This window comes from Mus caroli, unplaced genomic scaffold, assembly GCF_978045245.1.
Source record: "Mus caroli unplaced genomic scaffold, Mus_caroli_1 scaffold_7, whole genome shotgun sequence".
NCBI classification, from domain to species: domain Eukaryota; kingdom Metazoa; phylum Chordata; class Mammalia; order Rodentia; family Muridae; genus Mus; species Mus caroli.
Window position 1 is genome coordinate 1,985,136 of NW_028227262.1, and position 18,995 is coordinate 2,004,130.

General features: G+C 42.3%; 1 protein-coding gene across 4 annotated transcripts in view; it reads right to left on the reverse strand.

The window, feature by feature from the left end:
* The window catches only part of Ccdc91 (coiled-coil domain containing 91), a 169,281-nt gene that overhangs the window by 20,042 nt on the left and 130,244 nt on the right, over positions 1 to 18,995 (reverse strand). For all 4 annotated transcript variants that reach the window (XM_085839761.1, XM_021165354.3, XM_029478591.2 and 1 more), the window contains one exon: positions 5,495 to 5,608. In XM_085839761.1, coding sequence (XP_085695887.1) covers positions 5,495 to 5,608 — 114 coding nt within the window. The remainder of the gene's footprint in view (positions 1 to 5,494; positions 5,609 to 18,995) is intronic.

An 18,995-nucleotide genomic window follows, 5' to 3' on the forward strand; every position in this document is an offset into this window, starting at 1 on the left:
AGTCTGGCATTACCCCATGTGAAGAAAAGTGTTGAAGAATGTAAAGTCCTGTTAGAGGCTTCTGAGCAAATTCTTAGCCCCATCCATGAGAGGCTAAGATATGGCTGGAGGCATGATAGACAGGCAGAGGTTGGTGAAGCAGAATCTGACCATAGCAGGGAAGGAATGAGCTACTTTCCATGGATGGGTTTCTGACTCAAAATAGAAAATAACCCTGGACTGCCTCTGCAGTAAAGAAAGGTCACTTTGTGAAAACAGAAGATTTGGTCTCTTACAGGAATAAGCAAGCCTACTTAAACACATACACAACTTTTGCTGTATACCACCTTTCCTGGGATCCTTGGTGCCACCCAGGTCTTTGCCCAATGGGCATGGTAACTAGCAGAACAATATGGTGGGGGGCAGGTCTACAGTACTGGTGGTAGAGCTGCCTGAGATCCTGGGAGAGGCTGAAGAGAGCAGCAATCCATGATGGGGGGAACTCTGTAGTGATGCAGTGGTTTGGGGGTCACCAAGGCTCCTGCAGGAACCCCCACCTGCACTCTGTAAGCAAGCCCAGAAGACTCACTGGTGTCATCAAGCTGGACTGTACTTGGACCAATTTAAACTTATTCCTGTCTAGCTTATGAATGAATGAGACTCAGACTGTGGTCATTCTATTTGGCTTTGACAATTCCTGGGGAGGGGGCAACCTGTAATCTATTTTTCTAATTGTTGGCCTGGCTACCTCCCCTGCGGTATACCCCTAAGACTTGCTGTTTCTCCTGGCTGTGTGCCATGTATGTCTCCTCACTGTGGCTTCCTCCTCTCCCAAGCCCTTCTCCTTCCTTCTCCTCTCTCCAGGTAACTCAAAGCCCGCCTACCTCTAATCCCTCCAGTATTGGCTGTAAACACTTTTATATAACCAATAGTTTCAAATTAAGGGACAAGGTTTGTGCAACAAAAGTTGGTAAATGTGAGAATCTACTCACTTAGAGGCTACTAGACCTCTGGGGTACAAAATTTGCCATTATAATTCATAGCAACAGACCAAACCTCAAGATAGATAGGCAGGGCTTTGGTTCCCAGGCTTGGAGTCTAAGGAGAAATGGAGAGTAAGAAAGGAGGCGGACAAGGAGGAAGCTCCTATGAGAAGAGATGGTTCATGAGCACATGATCATAAGGATCAGCCTGTTGGAGTAGGAGTGACCCAGGAAGAACATGGCAAATGACATCTTGGGATTCCTGATAGAGAAATAAACAAACAGCACAGAGGGTTGATATCTGCCCAGCTCTAGTGCTTTGAAGCTTATTGTAAATATAGAGGTTTTGTGTCTTTCATTTGAGAACACCACCATGTCTAGCTTTGTTCTTTAGTCTCCATTTTGCCCACCCCAAAGTCAAAGCACAGACTTAAGAATCTGACTGCCATTTTCTGCCTCTGTGACTTGGAGGCTGTGACTACTGGGGTGAGGAGATGCAGAGCCACATGCTGTCTCCTCAGATATTCTTAGACTAGTGGGCGTCTTTGGGAGATGACATACAAGTGGCTTCATCACCACGGTTATCATGTCAAGTTCTGACTTCAGACTTCCACAACTTCTTCCAGATGTAATCTCTGTCTTTCCTTCTTGGTGATCCATTATTTGTACCATGAGACTTTTAGCCATTCCCAGTACAACACTTACTGTTTGAACCATTTCAATATAATGTCATCAAAATCATAAGCCTTCAGTAGGAGTGTGATGGTCGTATGTGACGGTCTGATGGACAGACAGATGGCATGGCCCTGCTCACATGTCTGTGAATATTCCCAAGAATGACATTATGCAAGGACACTTTAGATCAGAAACGCAGGTCAAGAAGGTGAAGTGGAGGTAGGCTTGAGGTTCAGTGTATTTATAAGGTATAGACCCTCAAGGAGGGATGCAGGACAGCAGTCAGCACAGAACACACTTGTACTGACTACAAAGCTGCAGGAACCTTTCAACCTGCACAGATTGTTGGCTTTGCTAAGCTTTCTTCTACTTGAAATGTGCTATGCTTCACTTTCAGGGAAGATGTCCATGGGGGCCACTTGGCAAGGCAGCTCATACTGGCTGATTTTACCGACTCTGATGGTTTAAATGAAAACAAGAGAACTGAGAAACCAGTCGACAGGGCACAGTCCTCGCTGTCATGTGCCTCATTTAAGGAAAGCAATCTCAAATTATGACATCCAAATCAAAAGCCACAGTGGGTCCTGTGGGCCTTGACACTGACATACTCCTGAGTTCATCTTTTTCTGTCTACAGAGCTGGTCTAGGCCACTCAGGAGGAACGACTGATTAGGATGAGGGAAGTGGGGCAGGCAGGCCGGGGACAGAAGAATGGCACTGCCTCCACACGGACCTACAAACAATGTAAAGAATAACTTCCGTAATGCAACTGATTTATATACCAAGAACCGAAAAGCCCTCAGCACACTCAGCTGCTGTCAGGAACATGTCGCTAATACTCTTGGTGGAATGTCAGAATTATGAAGAGACTTAGGACAGCAGAAGTGTCAATATTATCACGACAAAGAACAGACAAAGCAGTGGTGTGACAGTTTCTCTAGAGTTGTCTGAATTCTAGTAACTGTCACTATCATAAGTAAAGCTCCCATTGGCTCAGTGTTGCTTGTAACAGCGTCAAGTAAAATCTCAGGGGACTGCATCAAGGCCTAGCCATAATTAAAAAATCTCTGACAATGTCTTGGCCACAAACCTTTTAAGTAAAGATAATTGCTCCTTACTCCCTTCAAAAAATCTAAATTAAAAAAATCCTCCCAAGTGAAGGTTATTTTCCTGGAGGTGATTTTGAAAACATGGGCCATAATTCTGGTTCTTAAGAGGAAAAAATAATAATCCTTTATTACATTTGGATGAGATTTTATTTTTAGGAACCTCTGCCTGGCTGTGAGTGGCCGATGCTCGCTGGATGTTATTCACACTTTCTCGGTCACAGCGAGCTCATGTGTAACAGTCTGAACTTATGGGATGGGCTGGAACTCTTCATTCTAGACTAAGGGCTATCGGTCTCTATAAACCACAAACTCTTCCTCCCTCGAGAAGTGTCTGGGATGAGGTCTTTCCGTTTCTCTGTAACCTCCCTTACACAAAACAAAGGCTGTGTTACTAGTGACTATACCACTTTGCCTGGCAGTTTATATGAAGAAGGGAAGACGTCTCTAGAACACTAGGGAATGCCAACTATACAGTTCCATGGTGGGAGAGCAGGAGTGTTAAAGGGTGGAGAGCCCTCCTACCCCTGACTGAGGGCAGTGCTGCTTCAGTAAGAGATGGCATGGTACAGATAACTAAGCCCACTGACTAGCAGACAATAAGCAGATACTATGGAAAACTTTTGGAGTGCTAAGCCAAAAATCAACAGCGTTTTTTCTCCTTCATACCAAATTTAGAAAATTAACATAACATTTTCCCTTGGGTAGTAGTTTGGGTTTTGCAGAAATAGATTCCTTTGAAACTTTTTTAAATTTAATTTTATCTTTTTTACCTATTCACTTTATATCTTACTCACTGTCCCCTCCCACTGCCCTTCCCTCATCTCCCATTCCCTTCTCCTCTGAGTGGGTGGGGCCCCTCTGGGTATCCCAACCCTGGCTCTTCAACTCTTACAGAGAAATTTTTAAAAATACAATTGGGCTAAATATATTAAGTACACAAACTGTCTCATTAATTTTTCTGATTAATCATGAAAATTCTCAGTAGTAGGAATTGTTTTTTGTGGTGTGGCCTAGCAGTGCAGACTTGCGTCACTGACTTAGTGAACAGTGCTGGAGGCATCTGAGAATAACTAGTGTACAAGTTAGTCTAGATGTTTGCACCAGATGATTGACAGCTGTACTCAAAGTTTAGTAACATCTCTGTTGATGACACTCATAAACAACAAAAATGCCATTAGACCTGTTTTCAACAAAAATTATTGACCCTAGCTCCATCCTGGTGTATTTTAGCACTTAGTAGTCTTGAAAGATTGAAGCTATTACCTCTTATGGTGATCTGTATTTCATAGTATATGAAAAAATTTTAAATCATTAGAGAAATTTAGCATTTTGAATCCGCCATCCTATAATTTCTAAATACGTTAGAAGTAGAAGCAAATGAGGACATGTGGGGTAGGGAAATGTTCATTCCAAACTTCCCAGGCTTTGTGGAAGTGCTGAAGAGCTAAAGGACCCCAGAGCTGAACCTTCTCCAGAACAATGCCCCACAGAGCAGGGACTAGCTCTACAGGAGACATCTTTCAGCAAAGACTTATCAAAGTTCCAAGACTGAAACTTAAGGTTGCTGGAACCAAGAGGTTTCTATGGTGTCTGAAGTTAAGAATCTCAAGCTTGATCTAGTTAATTAGTTAGTTTGTTTATTTATTTAAAGCTTGTAACGTCCCCACAAGCCCACAGCTGCGATCTGGTGTGCATCAGTGACAGGACTGGGATAAAGGTCTCAGAGCTTACCCTGCAGATGGCAGTGCTAGCACCATCCTGAGCACATATTTCCATCAGTGAAACCTACCTAGCAACAAATGGTTTCTGGGTATTTTTATGTACGTGAAGACAATGAATGTTCAGAACAGTACTGAGGCAGCACAGAGTGCATCCTTACTCCACCTGCTGTGTTCCATGCACTGACTCATGACTACTCTACAAAGTGGCAGGCAGTATGTGGGTGTCCATGTCATCACACTGATAGCCAAAGTAGGAGGAGAAGCAGGCAGTGCAAACGGGGCCTGTTCTGTTGTGCTGACACTCTTGTCAATGAACTTCACAAGTCAAACTAGGCTACTTCCCACAAACAGGCAACTGACGGGTCTTCAGAAGGATTTAAACGAACACAGGTCAAATGGCCAAATCTATAATTAGTTCTTTAGACAACTGACACACAGGGATCAAGGGACCTGAAGAAAGCATTCTTACTCTCATTAGAAGCTTTTCGAGAATCCACATAGTGCCTTTGACAGAAGAGTAATACGGCTTTGAAAAAATAAAAAAAAATTATCCCAAAAAGGGTTTTGTAAATTTTCCTTGTTACATATTCTCTGTCTAGAATAACATCTCCAATATAGATTGGTTGATTTGGAAAAATATATTAAGTATGGAGAAACAAGCTGTCTATCAACAAAGAAAATATATGAATACAACAAACCAAATCTATATATGCAAATCTGTAAATACAAATCTGCAAGTGCATGGCGGCGCCCTTCCTGCAAGTCTAGAACTATCATTCTGAGAAGGGACCCAGGGACCCAGCCAGAAGCTGCTCCCTGTTGCTTGTTCTTGTCTGATGGGATGCCTACAGAGATGACTGCTTAATATATGATTATTCAGGGAAGCCACCTTCCAAGGAGATTACCCACTGTACTCTGAGGCATTTATCAAGACTTCGACACCACAGCATGTGTGTTGACACCACAGCATGTGTGGAGGCCTCTGCTGCCACAGAGGCACAATGCTGGGACCAGAAAGCACACTTACCCTTCTCTGCTCCCTCACGTACTCCACCAGCTCGTCCCTCGTTCTCTTTACGGCTTCCTCCATGGCCTTTTCACTTCTCCTCTGCTCCTCTACGATTGCGGCCTTGACAGCTTCCTGTTTGGGAAGGAGAGCACAGTGAGTGTAGCATGCCCCAAGCGCACTGTGTCACTAATGGAAGTGAAAGGTCTCTCAACAGGTGCAGCTCGATCCATTCCAGGCCAGTCTGTACAGAGGAATAGCCTGTATAAAAGCTTTTGGGAACTGTTAGAGGCATGAGGAGGAAAGAAACAGAATTAGCCATTTCCTGTAGGACATGGTGAGGCTAGCAGAGGCTACTTGGTTCCTCTGCAGCCTGTCCCTCCTGCTTTCTCTTCACCTAACTGCCTCCCTGTCCTCTGTATCCACACAAGACTTCAAACTCAATGCGTACTCTTCAAAGAACATCCCAAAGTCCATTGGTTTCACCCACACTGAGCTCTGTCACAACAGTCATCAGATGTGGTCTGGGTAGTAAGTTATAGCTACCTTAGCTATAACTTAGCCAGGTCAAGCTGCTGAGAGCTGGACACCATAAGACTCCACCTGTTAGCTGCTATCTGAAATGAGAGCTCCAGGGAGGGAAGAGGAACTCAATGCCTTATAGACAGCTAACATTCCAAGAAGGACAAACAGACTTCTCGGAAAGCAACAATATTTTCTGAAAAATAGTGCTTTATTGGTATATTTGTAGTTAAAAGTAAATAAAATAAAAAAGTAGTGTATGACTCAAATGAATGCTAGAGAACACAAGTACTTAACTCCCAGCACAGGTGCCTGGCATGTTTTCATAGGCTAACAGTGCCAATGAGTGTTCTCTTCACTTCTGATTCTTGATGGCTCTTCCCACCGTAAGGTCTATGTTTATTTTCTCAAACAGTTTAGACATGCATTTATAACTCAGAAAATGTAAAATAATGATGCACCATTACAAGTTTTATTTACTGTAGAAATTCTGTAGAACGTAGGAAATGAACATACAGTGATATACGTAGAAACATGTAAGCATATGCATGCAAGCCTGTAAACCTGCAAACGTATAAACATGCAAAAATGAGTAGAGTAGGAAGGGAACTGGACATACAGATAGGACTACCCCGCACATTCTATCACTGAAAGTTTTCACCTGAAACAGATTCCCAGTAATTTTTTTTTGGTTTATATTCTTTTATTATATGACCTATATTCCTTTATACAATTGTGTAAAGACTCATTTCTTTTACCAGTTCTTAATTAGTAAACCACATTTATGATTAAGGTTTCGGAGTAAATGCATGATTTATTTTTTATTTCTACACATGGTTGCAGAAAGGCATAGAAAGCAAGTGATTACAAGAGATGAGTGTCAGGTTTCAGATGCCACAGAATTCTCATCTGTGGTCAGCAGCCTGCTCATGTGTCCATTTGTCAAATTATCTGCTAACTACCCAACAGTAAGTGTAACATCCCTGGAGCCTCCTATGTCCCTCTCTTGGCAAGCTGTAACTTACCCACACAAACAGAACAGAAACAATGGGGTAATAACAGAGACTTCAAAAGACACTTGGGCCAATGGGTGATGCTGATACTAACTTCAGGAGTTTCTAGGAAACATATATCTGCACAGCCACATAGCAGTGACTGTGTCCAGGGCTCTCCTGAATGCAGGGCTCTCAGTACCGAATGTACACTGGTTTCCATTCCTGCCATTCAGGTCGGCAAATGGTTTATCCCCTATAGCCATCCTAGCCTCTCCCCAAAGCCGGCATCCATCTGATTTTCTCACCATACTCTTCAAACTCCCTCTTCAATACACTCAGAGAAAGGAGTGTGAGTGAATTCTCATTCCCTCTTACTGTGGAGAAGGGGGCAGCCTGGGTCTACAGCCAGCAGCTCTCTGTTCACGGGTGCACACCTGAGATTGGTTTGTGGGATGCCAAGAAAGCAGTGCAGGCAATGGATTTGCTTAGAGTTAGGAGTAAGTCTGCAAAAAACCTGGAAACATTGCTGTTTCAGTGTGGTAGGTGTATGATGGGGGGTATTAAGCACTAACAGAAGCTGGGTGGGTAGAAGGTTTGGGTCTCAGTATTCCCATAAGGGATGTTTGGTCCCTGCTGTAGCATTAAGGGGTGGGTCCTGATGGAAGGCAGCTTCATCACTGAGAAATTTCAGAAGGGTCTTGTCCCAATAGGCTCTCAGTTCCTGCAAGCCTGAGTTACTATAAAAAAAGCAGTCCAGGCCCCCTGGACTCCTCAGTTCCTGGCTCAACAAGGTCTCAGCTTTTACATAACCACTGTTGTTCTACCACTGGCCTGCAGTGACAGGACCCCGAGGCCTCACTGGAGACAGATGGCAATACTACCTTTGCTGGACTTTCAGCCTCCAATTCAGTGACACACATACGCACGCACGCACCCACGCGCGCGCACACACACACACACACACACACAAATGCCCGCATGCACACAAACGCATGCACACAAGGTCTTGAGTATGGAAGGAGACTGTTTTCAAGGAGGAGAGAGTTCTGGAGTCCTATAGTACAGTGGGGTGACTACAGTGAAAATATTGACCTAGACTGTCTAAAATAAAAATGATAAATATAAGGATGAGAGGAATATGTCAGATACCCTGATCTAACACACAATCTATACGTGTATTGAGACATTAGATCACACTATAACTATGTGGACTTATTATGTATCTATTAACAATAAAAGTGACAGATATGTGGGTGTCTCTGGAAGGGGGAGCTGAGTTCAAGGCCAACCTGAAAAAATGTGGTGAGACCTTGTCTTAAAATAAGTGAGAGGAGGGCTGTGGGTGTGACCTGATGCAGAGCGCTTGCTAACCCAGGCTCACTTTCCCTATCGCTGTAAAAATCACTGCAGTATAAAATGTCTCACTGGCTGAGCTTCAATTAGCAGAGTGTAAGCTCAGGTATTTTTTGTACTTCTCTGTGTGTCAAGAGACTTCCATTTCCACACAAACTTAAAGCTCAAACTATGGTTCAGAAGGGTTTTCTAGACACTGGTGTAGGAAAAGGAAAATTGTGTATGTCAAAATCCATGTACTGTGCAAAATCATCTTAACTTTGAATTAGTCTGCACTGGCACTGAATGCCAGAAGGAGACCATCTATAGGAAACGCCACCCAGTAACCAGTACTGTCTATCAGCTTGGAAGCTTACTGCTGTGTGAGGCAGGATTGAGCACTGGCAACTTAGAGGATGGGGACAGTGGACCCTGAATTACATGTAAGCAAAATGCTATCCTCAGGAGAGAATCTTATTCTTTGCACTAGAGAGTCTGCCCTGGTCAAAAAACAAACAAACAACCTTCTTACTGATAATACTATTTGCTTATTGATATACTGATTTCCACCATTGTTATAAAAGTTCCCCATTGTATTAGAACCTTAACAATTGTGATGGTTCCTGTATGCTCTGCCCAGGGAGTGGCACTATTAGAAAGTGTAGCCCTGTTGGAGTAGGTGTGTCACTGTGGGTGTGGGCTTTAAGACCCTCATCATAGCTACCAGAAAGTCATTCTTCTCCTAGAAGCCTTCAGATGAAGATGTAGAACTCTCAGCAACTCCTGCACCATACCTGCCTGGACGCGGCCATCGTCGAGCCTTGATGATAATAGACTGAACCTCTGAATCTGTAAGCCAGCCCCAATTAAATGTTGCCCTTACAAGAGTTGCCTTGGTCATGGTAATAAGTTCACAGCAGTAAAAACCTTGTTTTACTTGGCCCAGAAACCCTGTAAGATTTAGTCCCTGGTGTGTTAGAAAGGCATTTGCTAGCACCTGGTTTCAGCCGTGGTTCTCCATGCTGGGGAACTGGGCGGCCTCAGCTCTACAGGTCCTTGGGTCTGTCAGTGATCAGCTGCGGAGTTTACTATGACTGTCCACAACTACAGTGGGCTAAAAAGACGTGCAACAAAGGCAGGGGCAGCTTGTTCAATTTTCTTGGTTGTCCATCCTCTAGAAAGGAAGATGCTTAAAATCATTCATTCAGTTCATTCATTCAATTCATTCATTCATTCATTCATCATTTTGCAGAAAAGCCAGATGTACTTTCAGAACAAAAAGTGAAAGGCTGGAGCCATCTAGGTCCAGTCAGGGGATGGGGACCAACTCTTGTCACCATGCTGCTTCCCAGTTCTCTCTCGAGTTGTCTGTGGCCTGCTCGGGAACATCCAAGGCACCAGGCACTGCTGGCCACTGCTGCTGATATCCTGGACTCCCTCTCGGCCACACCCCTGGGATTCTCTGCATCTCTTTTCAACAGAGTCTCTAGAACTGCTTCTCACTGGTTGATCTTTGCTCTGGCAGACTGTCTCCTCCTGGAGGTTCTTGCTGTGGCATGTGCTTTGTCTGAAAACACCCTTGTTTGTCCAGTCAGCTGGTGATCTGGATTTCTAGGCTGGACACTTCTGTAGCTGTAAACACTGTTGAGAACCTGTTCTGGCTGGCTCCTCCTCACTGCTGCACTGCTGGGTTTTACTCTAGAGTTCCAACCTTTTGACACTGCATACCTTGCAATGGAGGTCACACTCAAGAATCATGAGTTTTTGAGTTTTTTTTAAAAAAAACTATAAAAATATCAAACTTAAGTAAATTTTTTATTGGGCTCAATTCCTACCTATCCTGGGACAGTGGGGCCTTTGGGTTACAGGCTGGGCCTACTGTTGGGAGTCTAAGACAATACTTACATATTTCTTCATTTCTCAAAAGTTTCATTATGAACCTAGCTATGGCTGATCCAAACATGGGCTTTAATAGTCAAGAAAGCTGCACATTTTAATTCTGGATTTAATAAAGTAGTGAAAAAAATCACTATGGAGTCACAACTTCCCAGTTTGATTGCTCTGAGTTCCATAAAGCTACAGCGTCATTTAATGGACTGCCTGGTTATTTACTATATCTGCATGCATTTATTTTAGCTTTTTAAATCATCATTCCTACTTTTATAGTTTATACATTTTAATTAAAGTGTAATTATATCACCATCTTTTTCCTCTCTAGAGCACCATCTATGATCTTTCCTTCTGTATCCTCCCCATACTTCCAAATTGACAGCTTCTTTATTATTGTTACATATACCTTATGTTAGAAGTAAATATATATATATATGTATATATGTATATATGTATATATATAAAACTACAACTTTGAATCTGTTTTTGTTTGGGCAGATGTGGATTCAGGGCTGACCACTCTGCACTGGACATCCAGAACATCACCCATCCCTAAGAAGCACTATCTCTCCTTCCTCGAGAAGTCATTAGTTGCCCATAGTTCTCTGTCTCACGGTGGGACCCATGAGGTTTCCCACCCTCCATTTCAGCACCAGCCTACTGATATTGCCATTGTCTTGGTCTTGTTTATGAGACCTTTTCTAGGAAAGACTGTTTCACATCAGGATTCCTGTAGCTCTTACACTCTTTCTGCCTCTCTTCCATGATGTTGCCTGAGCTGTGAATGCAGAGCTGTGGTACAGACATAGCCACTGGAGATGGGCCCTACAATCTGCTGATCACTTCAGTGGGTCCAGTTACAGATTTTCTGGGATTATAGAAAGCCTCCACTTTCTATAAATAGAGCTTTATTTAATGAGGGATGGCAGCCACACTTATCCAGCAAAGGTGTCTCAGGGACAAGAAGGGATCTCAGGCCACGCTTCTGAAGTTGTGTGTGTGGGTTTGCTGATGGTGACAGGCTGAGGGACCAGACAGGCCACATCTGTTTATACTCCTTCCTGGAAGGCACCTACGACTTTGTCTTTTGACTTCTGAGTTTAATATTTTTAATATGTGTTCTTATTCTCTTGCTTTAAAAACACAGCCTCCTGTACTAGAGAGATGGTGCAGCAGTTAAAAACACAGCCTCCTGTACTAGAGAGATGGTGCAGCAGTTAAAAATATTGGCTGCTCTTCCAGAAGACCCATGTTCAATTTCCAGCATAGACATGGCAGCCATCAAGTATCTGTAACTCCAGTTCCATGGACCCAGAATTTTCTTCTGGCCTCCATGGGTGTCAGGCATACTTGTATACAGACACATATGCAGGTAAAACACTCATACAATAAAATTAAAATGAAAAAAAAATCTTAAAAGGAAACACAGAGCCTTCTTTGTTTGGTGTGCACAACTCTGTCTGAGGCATCAAGGGGAGTTTTTAATAACTTCTTATCTCCCCCAAATCTTTCCTTCACTCTTTGTGCTCATGAGCAACCATCTCTGTTCATACTTGACTCTGCTGTGTTTAAAGCATTGCACACAAAAGAAGGGTGACAGTCTAGTGCTTGCAGCTGCAGCCTGTGGCCTGGCCTTAAGAACAGAGTAATCTGTCCACCTCACTTCCTTGGGGCCATTTCTTCTAACAATGTATTTAGGTCTGTTATCTTGGCTGCCCAGATTCCTCAAAAAAAAAAAAAAAAAAAAATCTTTCATTTCCCATGGCCCTCAGCCTTATGAAAACTGAGATGGGTGGGGGTGGGGGTGGGTTGCTGGGGAAGGCTAGGTTTTCAACACTCAGCACAGGCGCTCACCTTTGCTGGCCCACTCTACTTCAGGAGAGCTACAAAGGGGCTCCTGCCCTGATTCTGAGAGACCTTGCCTTCTTTCATTCAGTCTTTTGTTCAGTTTGGAAGCCAAACCTTGCCTCTAAGGAGTCTCCTAGTGGGCTCCCAGCTGGAAACTCTGTCGGGCATCCCCACATTGGCTTAGGGCTTTGAGAGGGGAAAATGGCACTGACTCTACTACACATTCTTCCTACTGGAGGTGCACATGTGACTCTAAAGATCTCAACAATTTCAGATACGCAGGCACCAAAGCATGGCACCAGTAGATGATCCTGAATTTTCACTGAATTAACGTGTTCCTTTTCCGCTTCAGATGTAAGCTGAGAAACACACTTAAATGCCACACCCCAAGTCCCGGCCACAATCTTAGGGGTATGGGGTTCATCCCTGTCCCAGTTGATAGGTTTGTCCCTTCCACCTTGTTTGTCCAGGTCTTAGGGGTGTGGGGTTCATCCCTGTCCCAGTTGCTAGTTTTGTCCCTTCCACTGTGTTTGTCCAGGCTTGTCTCTTTCCACACTTGTTTGTTCATCCTCCCCATTTCTGCTGCCACCACATGAACCAGGAAGCCATCTTCCTGCGTGTTAAATACCCAGCCATTTCCCGAAAGTGTTCGCAATGCTCCTGTTTGGGTGTGTCATATTCAAGGCTATCTCTTGAATGTGACCAAGGGTGCTTAGCTCTTGTCAACAGTCATTACGTTCTAATTTGGCCTCATTCAAGCTTTCTGAACACTGGAAACCTGACAACATCTAGTGCGTTTACCAAGAGCCCGTATTTGCACCTGAGAAACCATATTTCACCATAAGAGAACAGAGAGAACAGAGTCTTCACTGTCCTTCACTGACCATGTTTCCATCTGCAGCTGATCTTGGAAAGTACTTGCATAACTCCCCTGGTTCAAGTCCCAGCACCCACACAGCATTTCACAACCATCTGTTACTCCAGTGCAGGGGATGCAATGCCCTCATCAATTACCACAGCCAACAGGCAGACCCAGGGTGTACTAACATATGTGAAAACTCAACACTCATGCATGCAAAATGAAAATTTTAAAGAAAAGAAGACAGTGGTAAGCTAGAGGGAACAATACATATAAAATAATATTCTATTCTTATAGAATTATTTATCATTTATTTTGCTTTTTACTTTTGAGTGTGCCATGTACTGGAGGATGGCTTTGAACTCCGGCCCTCTTCCTTCCACTTCCCAAGTGCCGGGACTATAGGTTGGGATTACCATACCAGGTGAGAAGCTTACATTTTCAATGGGTTAATTTTCAGGCACAATGTAAGAGGCATGGGAATAGGGATGGCAGATGGGCAATCTGAGATGAATCCTAACCTGCATGCATATGGTGAAATATGGTTTTCTCTTTGAATAAAATAGGCAGCAGCCATAGAGGCGGAAGAGACTAGTGTTTCTTTCTGGATGCTATACTCTTGACAATTAAGAATGTCAATGAACTTTGAACAAATGAAGTTCCTATCAAATACTTCAGTAAAAACTACAAAATAAATGAATGGATCAAAATTCAAGATATCAGTACAGAGGTTTGGGGCTGGGGAAGTATCTTGCTTGGGAAGCCTGGACAGAAATATCATTTCCTTCTCAAGATTGGTTAAGTAACAATGTTCAATTTCATCAAGAAAATTTAGGCCCTGATTATAATTCCTGTGGCTTCTGAGAAAACACAGGCCCAAATTATAGTGCCTGTGCTTGGTTATGAGCCCTTATGAAGAGTCTACAGTGTCAGGTGGGGTTTCAGGGTGTAAGTACACAGAATCCATACAATGCTCTACAACAACACTAAAGTTAATGGCCATCTCTTCTATGTAGCTCAGTATCTGTTACAAATACATTACCCCTCCTTCACCAAGGATTTTAAATTAACTTAATGTAGAAATAGCCTGAGTTATAAATCTTCTCTTGAATATATCTAAAGGGTACACTCTGTGATAACCCCTGACACAAAGGCACGTGTGTTTCTTTTTTTTTTTTTTAATATTTTTATTACATATTTTCCTCAATTACGTTTCCAATGCTATCCCAAAAGTCCCCCATAGCGCCCCCCACTTCCCTACCCACCCATTCCCATTCTTTTGGCCCTGGCATTCCCCTATATTGGGGCATATAAAGTTTGCAAGTCCAATGGGCCTCTCTTTCCATTGATGGCTGACTAGGCCATCTTTCGATACATATGCAGCTAGAGACAAGAGCTCCGGGGTTCTAGTTAGTACATCATGTTGTTCCAACAATAGGGTTGCAGATCCCTTTAGCTCCTTGGGTACTTTCTCTAGCTTCTCCATTGGGAGCCCTGTGATACATCCAATAGCTGACTGTGAACATCCACTCCTGTGTTTGCTAGGCCCCAGCATCGTCTCACAAGAGACAGCTATATTTGGGTCCTTTCAGCAAAATCTTGCTAGTGTATGCAATGGTGTCAGCGTTTAGAAGTTGATTATGGGATGGATCCCTGGATACGGCAGTCTCTAAATGGTCCATCCTTTCATCACCGCTACGAACTTTGTCTCTGTAACTCCTTCCCTGGGTGTTTTGTTCCCAATTCTGAGAAGGTGCACAGTGTCCACACTTTGGTCTTCATTCTTCTTGAGTTTCATGCGTTTAGCAAATTGTATCTTAAATCTTGGGTATCCTAAGTTTTGGGCTAATATCCACTTATCAGTGAATACATATTGTGTGAGTTCTTTTGTGATTGTGTTACTTCACTCAAGATGATGCCCTCCAGGTCCATCCATTTGGCTAGGAATTTCATAAATTCATTCTTTTTAATAGCTGAGTAGTACTCCATTGTGTAAATGTACCATAATTTCTGTATCCATTCCTCTGTTGAGGGACATCTGGGTTCTTTCCAGCTTCTGGCTATTATAAATAGGGCTGCTATGAACATAGTGGAACATGTGTCCTTTTTACCGGTTGGGACATCTTCTGGATATATGCCCAGGAGAGGTATTGCTGGATCCTCCGGTAGTACTATGTCCAATTTTCTGAGGAACCGCCAGACTGATTTCCAGAGTGGTTGTACAAGCTTGCAATCCCACCAACAATGGAGGAGTGTTCCTCTTTCTCCACATCCTCGCCAGAAACTGCTGTCACCTGAATTTTTGATCTTAGCCATTCTGACTGGTGTGAGGTGGAATCTCAGGGTTGTTTTGATTTGCATTTCCCTGATGATTAAGGATGTTGAACATTTTTTCAGGTGTTTCTCTGCCATTCGGTATTCCTCAGGCGAGAATTCTTTGTTCAGTTCTGAGCCCCATTTTTTAATGGGGTTATTTGACTTTCTGGAGTCCACCTTCTTGAGTTCTTTATATATATTGGATATTAGTCCCTTATCTGATTTAGGATAGGTGAAGATCCTTTCCCAATCTGTTGGTGGTTTTTTTTGTCTTATTGATGGTGTCTTTAGCCTTGCAGAAGCTTTGTAGTTTCATGAGGTCCCACTTGTCAATTCTCGATCTTACAGCACAAGCCATTACTGTTCTATTCAGGAATTTTTCCCCTGTGCCCATATCTTCAAGGCTTTTCCCCACTTTCTCCTCTATAAGTTTCAGTGTCTCTGGTTTTATGTGAAGTTCCTTGATCCACGTAGACTTGACCTTAGTACAAGGAGATAGGAATGGATCGATTCGCATTCTTCTACATGTTAACAACCAGTTGTGCCAGCACCATTTGTTGAAAATGCTGTCTTTCTTCCACTGGATGTTTTTAGCTCCCTTGTCGAAGATCAAGTGACCATAGGTGTGTGGGTTCATTTCTGGGTCTTCAATTCTATTCCATTGGTCTATTTGTCTGTCACTATACCCGTACCATGCAGTTTTTATCACAATTGCTCTGTAGTAGAGCTTTAGGTCCGGCATGGTGATTCCACCAGAGGTTCTTTTATCCTTGAGAAGAGTTTTTGCTATCCTAGGTTTTTTGTTATTCCAGATGAATTTGCAGATTGCACTTTCTAATTCGTTGAAGAATTCATTTGGAATTTTGATGGGGATTGCATTGAATCTGTAGATTGCTTTTGGCAAGATAGCCATTTTTACAATGTTGATCCTGCCAATCCATGAGCATGGGAGATCTTTCCATCTTCTGAGATCTTCTATAATTTCTTTCTTCAGAGACTTGAAGTTTTTATTATACAGATCTTTCACTTCCTTAGTTAGAGTCACGCCAAGATATTTTATATTATTTGTGACTATTGAGAATGGTGTTGTTTCCCTAATTTCTTTCTCAGCCTGTTTATTCTTTGTGTAGAGAAAGGCCATTGATTTGTTTGAGTTAATTTTATATCCAGCTACTTCACCGAAGCTGTTTATCAGGCTTAGGAGTTCTCTGGTGGAATTTTTAGGGTCACTTATATATACTATCATATCATCTGCAAAAAGTGATATTTTGACTTCATCTTTTCCAATTTGTATCCCTTTGATCTCCTTTTGTTGTCGAATTGCTCTGGCTAGGACTTCAAGTACAATGTTGAATAGGTATGGAGAAAGTGGACAGCCTTGTCTAGTCCCTGATTTTAGAGGGATTGCTTCAAGCTTCTCACCATTTACTTTGATGTTGGCTACTGGTTTGCTGTAGATTGCTTTTATCATGTTTAGGTATGGGCCTTGAATTCCTGATCTTTCCAAGACTTTTATCATGAATGGGTGTTGGATCTTGTCAAATGCTTTTTCCGCATCTAACGAGATGACCATGTGGTTTTTCTCTTTGAGTTTGTTTATATACTGGATTACGTTGATGGATTTCCGTATATTGAACCATCCCTGCATCCCTGGGATGAAACCTACTTGGTCAGGATGGATGATTGTTTTGATGTGTTCTTGGATTCGGTTAGCAAGAATTTTATTGAGGATTTTTGCATCAATATTCATAAGGGATATTGGTCTGAAGTTTTCTATCTTTGTTGGGTCTTTTTGTGGTTTAGGTATCAGAGTAATTGTGGCTTCATAGAATGAGTTGGGTAGAGTACCTTCTGTTTCTATTTTGTGGAATAGTTTGTGAAGAACTGGGATTAGATCTTCTTTGAAGGTCTGATAGAACTCTGCACTAAACCCATCTGGTCCTGGGCTTTTTTTGGTTGGGAGACTATTAATGACTGCTTCTATTTCTTTGGGGGATATAGGGCTGTTTAGATCATTAACCTGATCTTGATTCAACTTTGGTACCTGGTATCTGTCTAGGAACTTCTCCATTTCATCCAGGTTCTCCAGTTTTGTTGAGTATAGCCTTTGGTAGAAGGATCTGATGGTGTTTTGGATGTCTTCAGGATCTGTTGTTATGTCTCCTTTTTCATTTCTGATTTTGTTAATTAGGATGCTTTCCCTGTGCCCTCTAGTGAGTCTGGCTAAGGGTTTATCTATCTTGTTGATTTTCTCAAAGAACCAGCTCCTTGATTGGTTGATTCTTTGAATAGTTTTTCTTGTTTCCACTTGGTTGATTTCACCCCTGAGTTTGATTATTTCCTGCCGTCTACTCCTCTTGGGTGAATTTGCTTCCTTTTGTTCTAGTGCTTTTAGGTGTGTTGTCAAGCTGCTAATGTGTGCTCTTTCTAGTTTCCTTTTGGAGGCACTCAGAGCTATGAGTTTTCCTCTTAGAAATGCTTTCATTGCGTCCCATAAGTTTGGGTATGTTGTGGCTTCATTTTCATTGAACTCTAAAAAGTCCTTAATTTCTTTCTTTATTCCTTCCTTGACCAAGGTATCATTGAGAAGAGTGTTGTTCAGTTTCCACGTGAAGGTTGGCTTTCTATTATTTATTTTGTTATTGAAGATCAGCCTTAGTCCATGGTGATCTGATAGGATGCATGGGACAATTTCAATGTTTTTGTATCTGTTGAGTCCTGTTTTGTGCCCAATTACGTGGTCAATTTTGGAGAAGGTACCATGAGGTGCTGAGAAGAAGGTGTATCCTTTTGTTTTAGGGTAAAATGTTCTGTAGATATCTGCCAGATCCATTTGATCCATAACTTCTGTTAGTTTCACTGTGTCCCTGTTTAGTTTCTGTTTCCATGATCTGTCCATTGGTGAAAGTGGTGTGTTGAAGTCTCCCACTATTATTGTATGAGGTGCAATGTGTGCTTTGAGATTTACTAAAGTTTCTTTAATGAATGAGGCTGCCTTTGTATTTGGAGCATAGATATTCAGGATAGTTCCTCTTGGAGGATTTTACCTTTGATGAGTATGAAGTGCCCCTCCCTGTCTTTTTTGATGACTTTGGGTTGGAAGTCAATCTTATCTGATATTAGAATGGCTACTCCAGCTTGTTTCTTCAGACCATTTGCTTGGAAAATTGTTTTCCAGCCTTTCATTCTGAGGTAGTGTCTATCTTTTTCTCTGAGATGAGTTTCTTGTAAGCAGCAAAATGTTGGGTCTTGTTTGTGTAGCCAGTTTGTTAGTCTATGTCTTTTTATCGGGGAGTTGAGTCCATTGATATTAAGAGATATTAAGGAAAAGTAATCGTTGTTTCCTGTTATTTTTGTTGTTAACGTTGGCATTCTGTTCTTGTGGCTGTCTTCTTTTAGGTTTGTTGAGGGATTACCTTCTTGTTGTTTCTAGGGCGTGGTTCCTGTCCTTGTATTGGTTTTTTTCTGTTATTATCCTTTGAAGGGCTGGATTCGTGGAGAGATAATGTGTGAATTTGGTTTTGTCGTGGAATACTTTGGTTTCTCCATCTATGTTAATTGAGAGTTTGGCTGGGTATAGTAGCTTGGGCTGGAATTTGTGTTCTTTTAGTGTCTGTATAACATCTGTCCAGGATCTTCTGGCTTTCATAGTCTCTGGTGAAAAATCTGGTGTAATTCTGATAGGCTTGCCTTTATATGTTACTTGGCCTTTTTCTCTTACTGCTTTTAGTATTCTATCTTTATTTAGTGCATTTGTTGT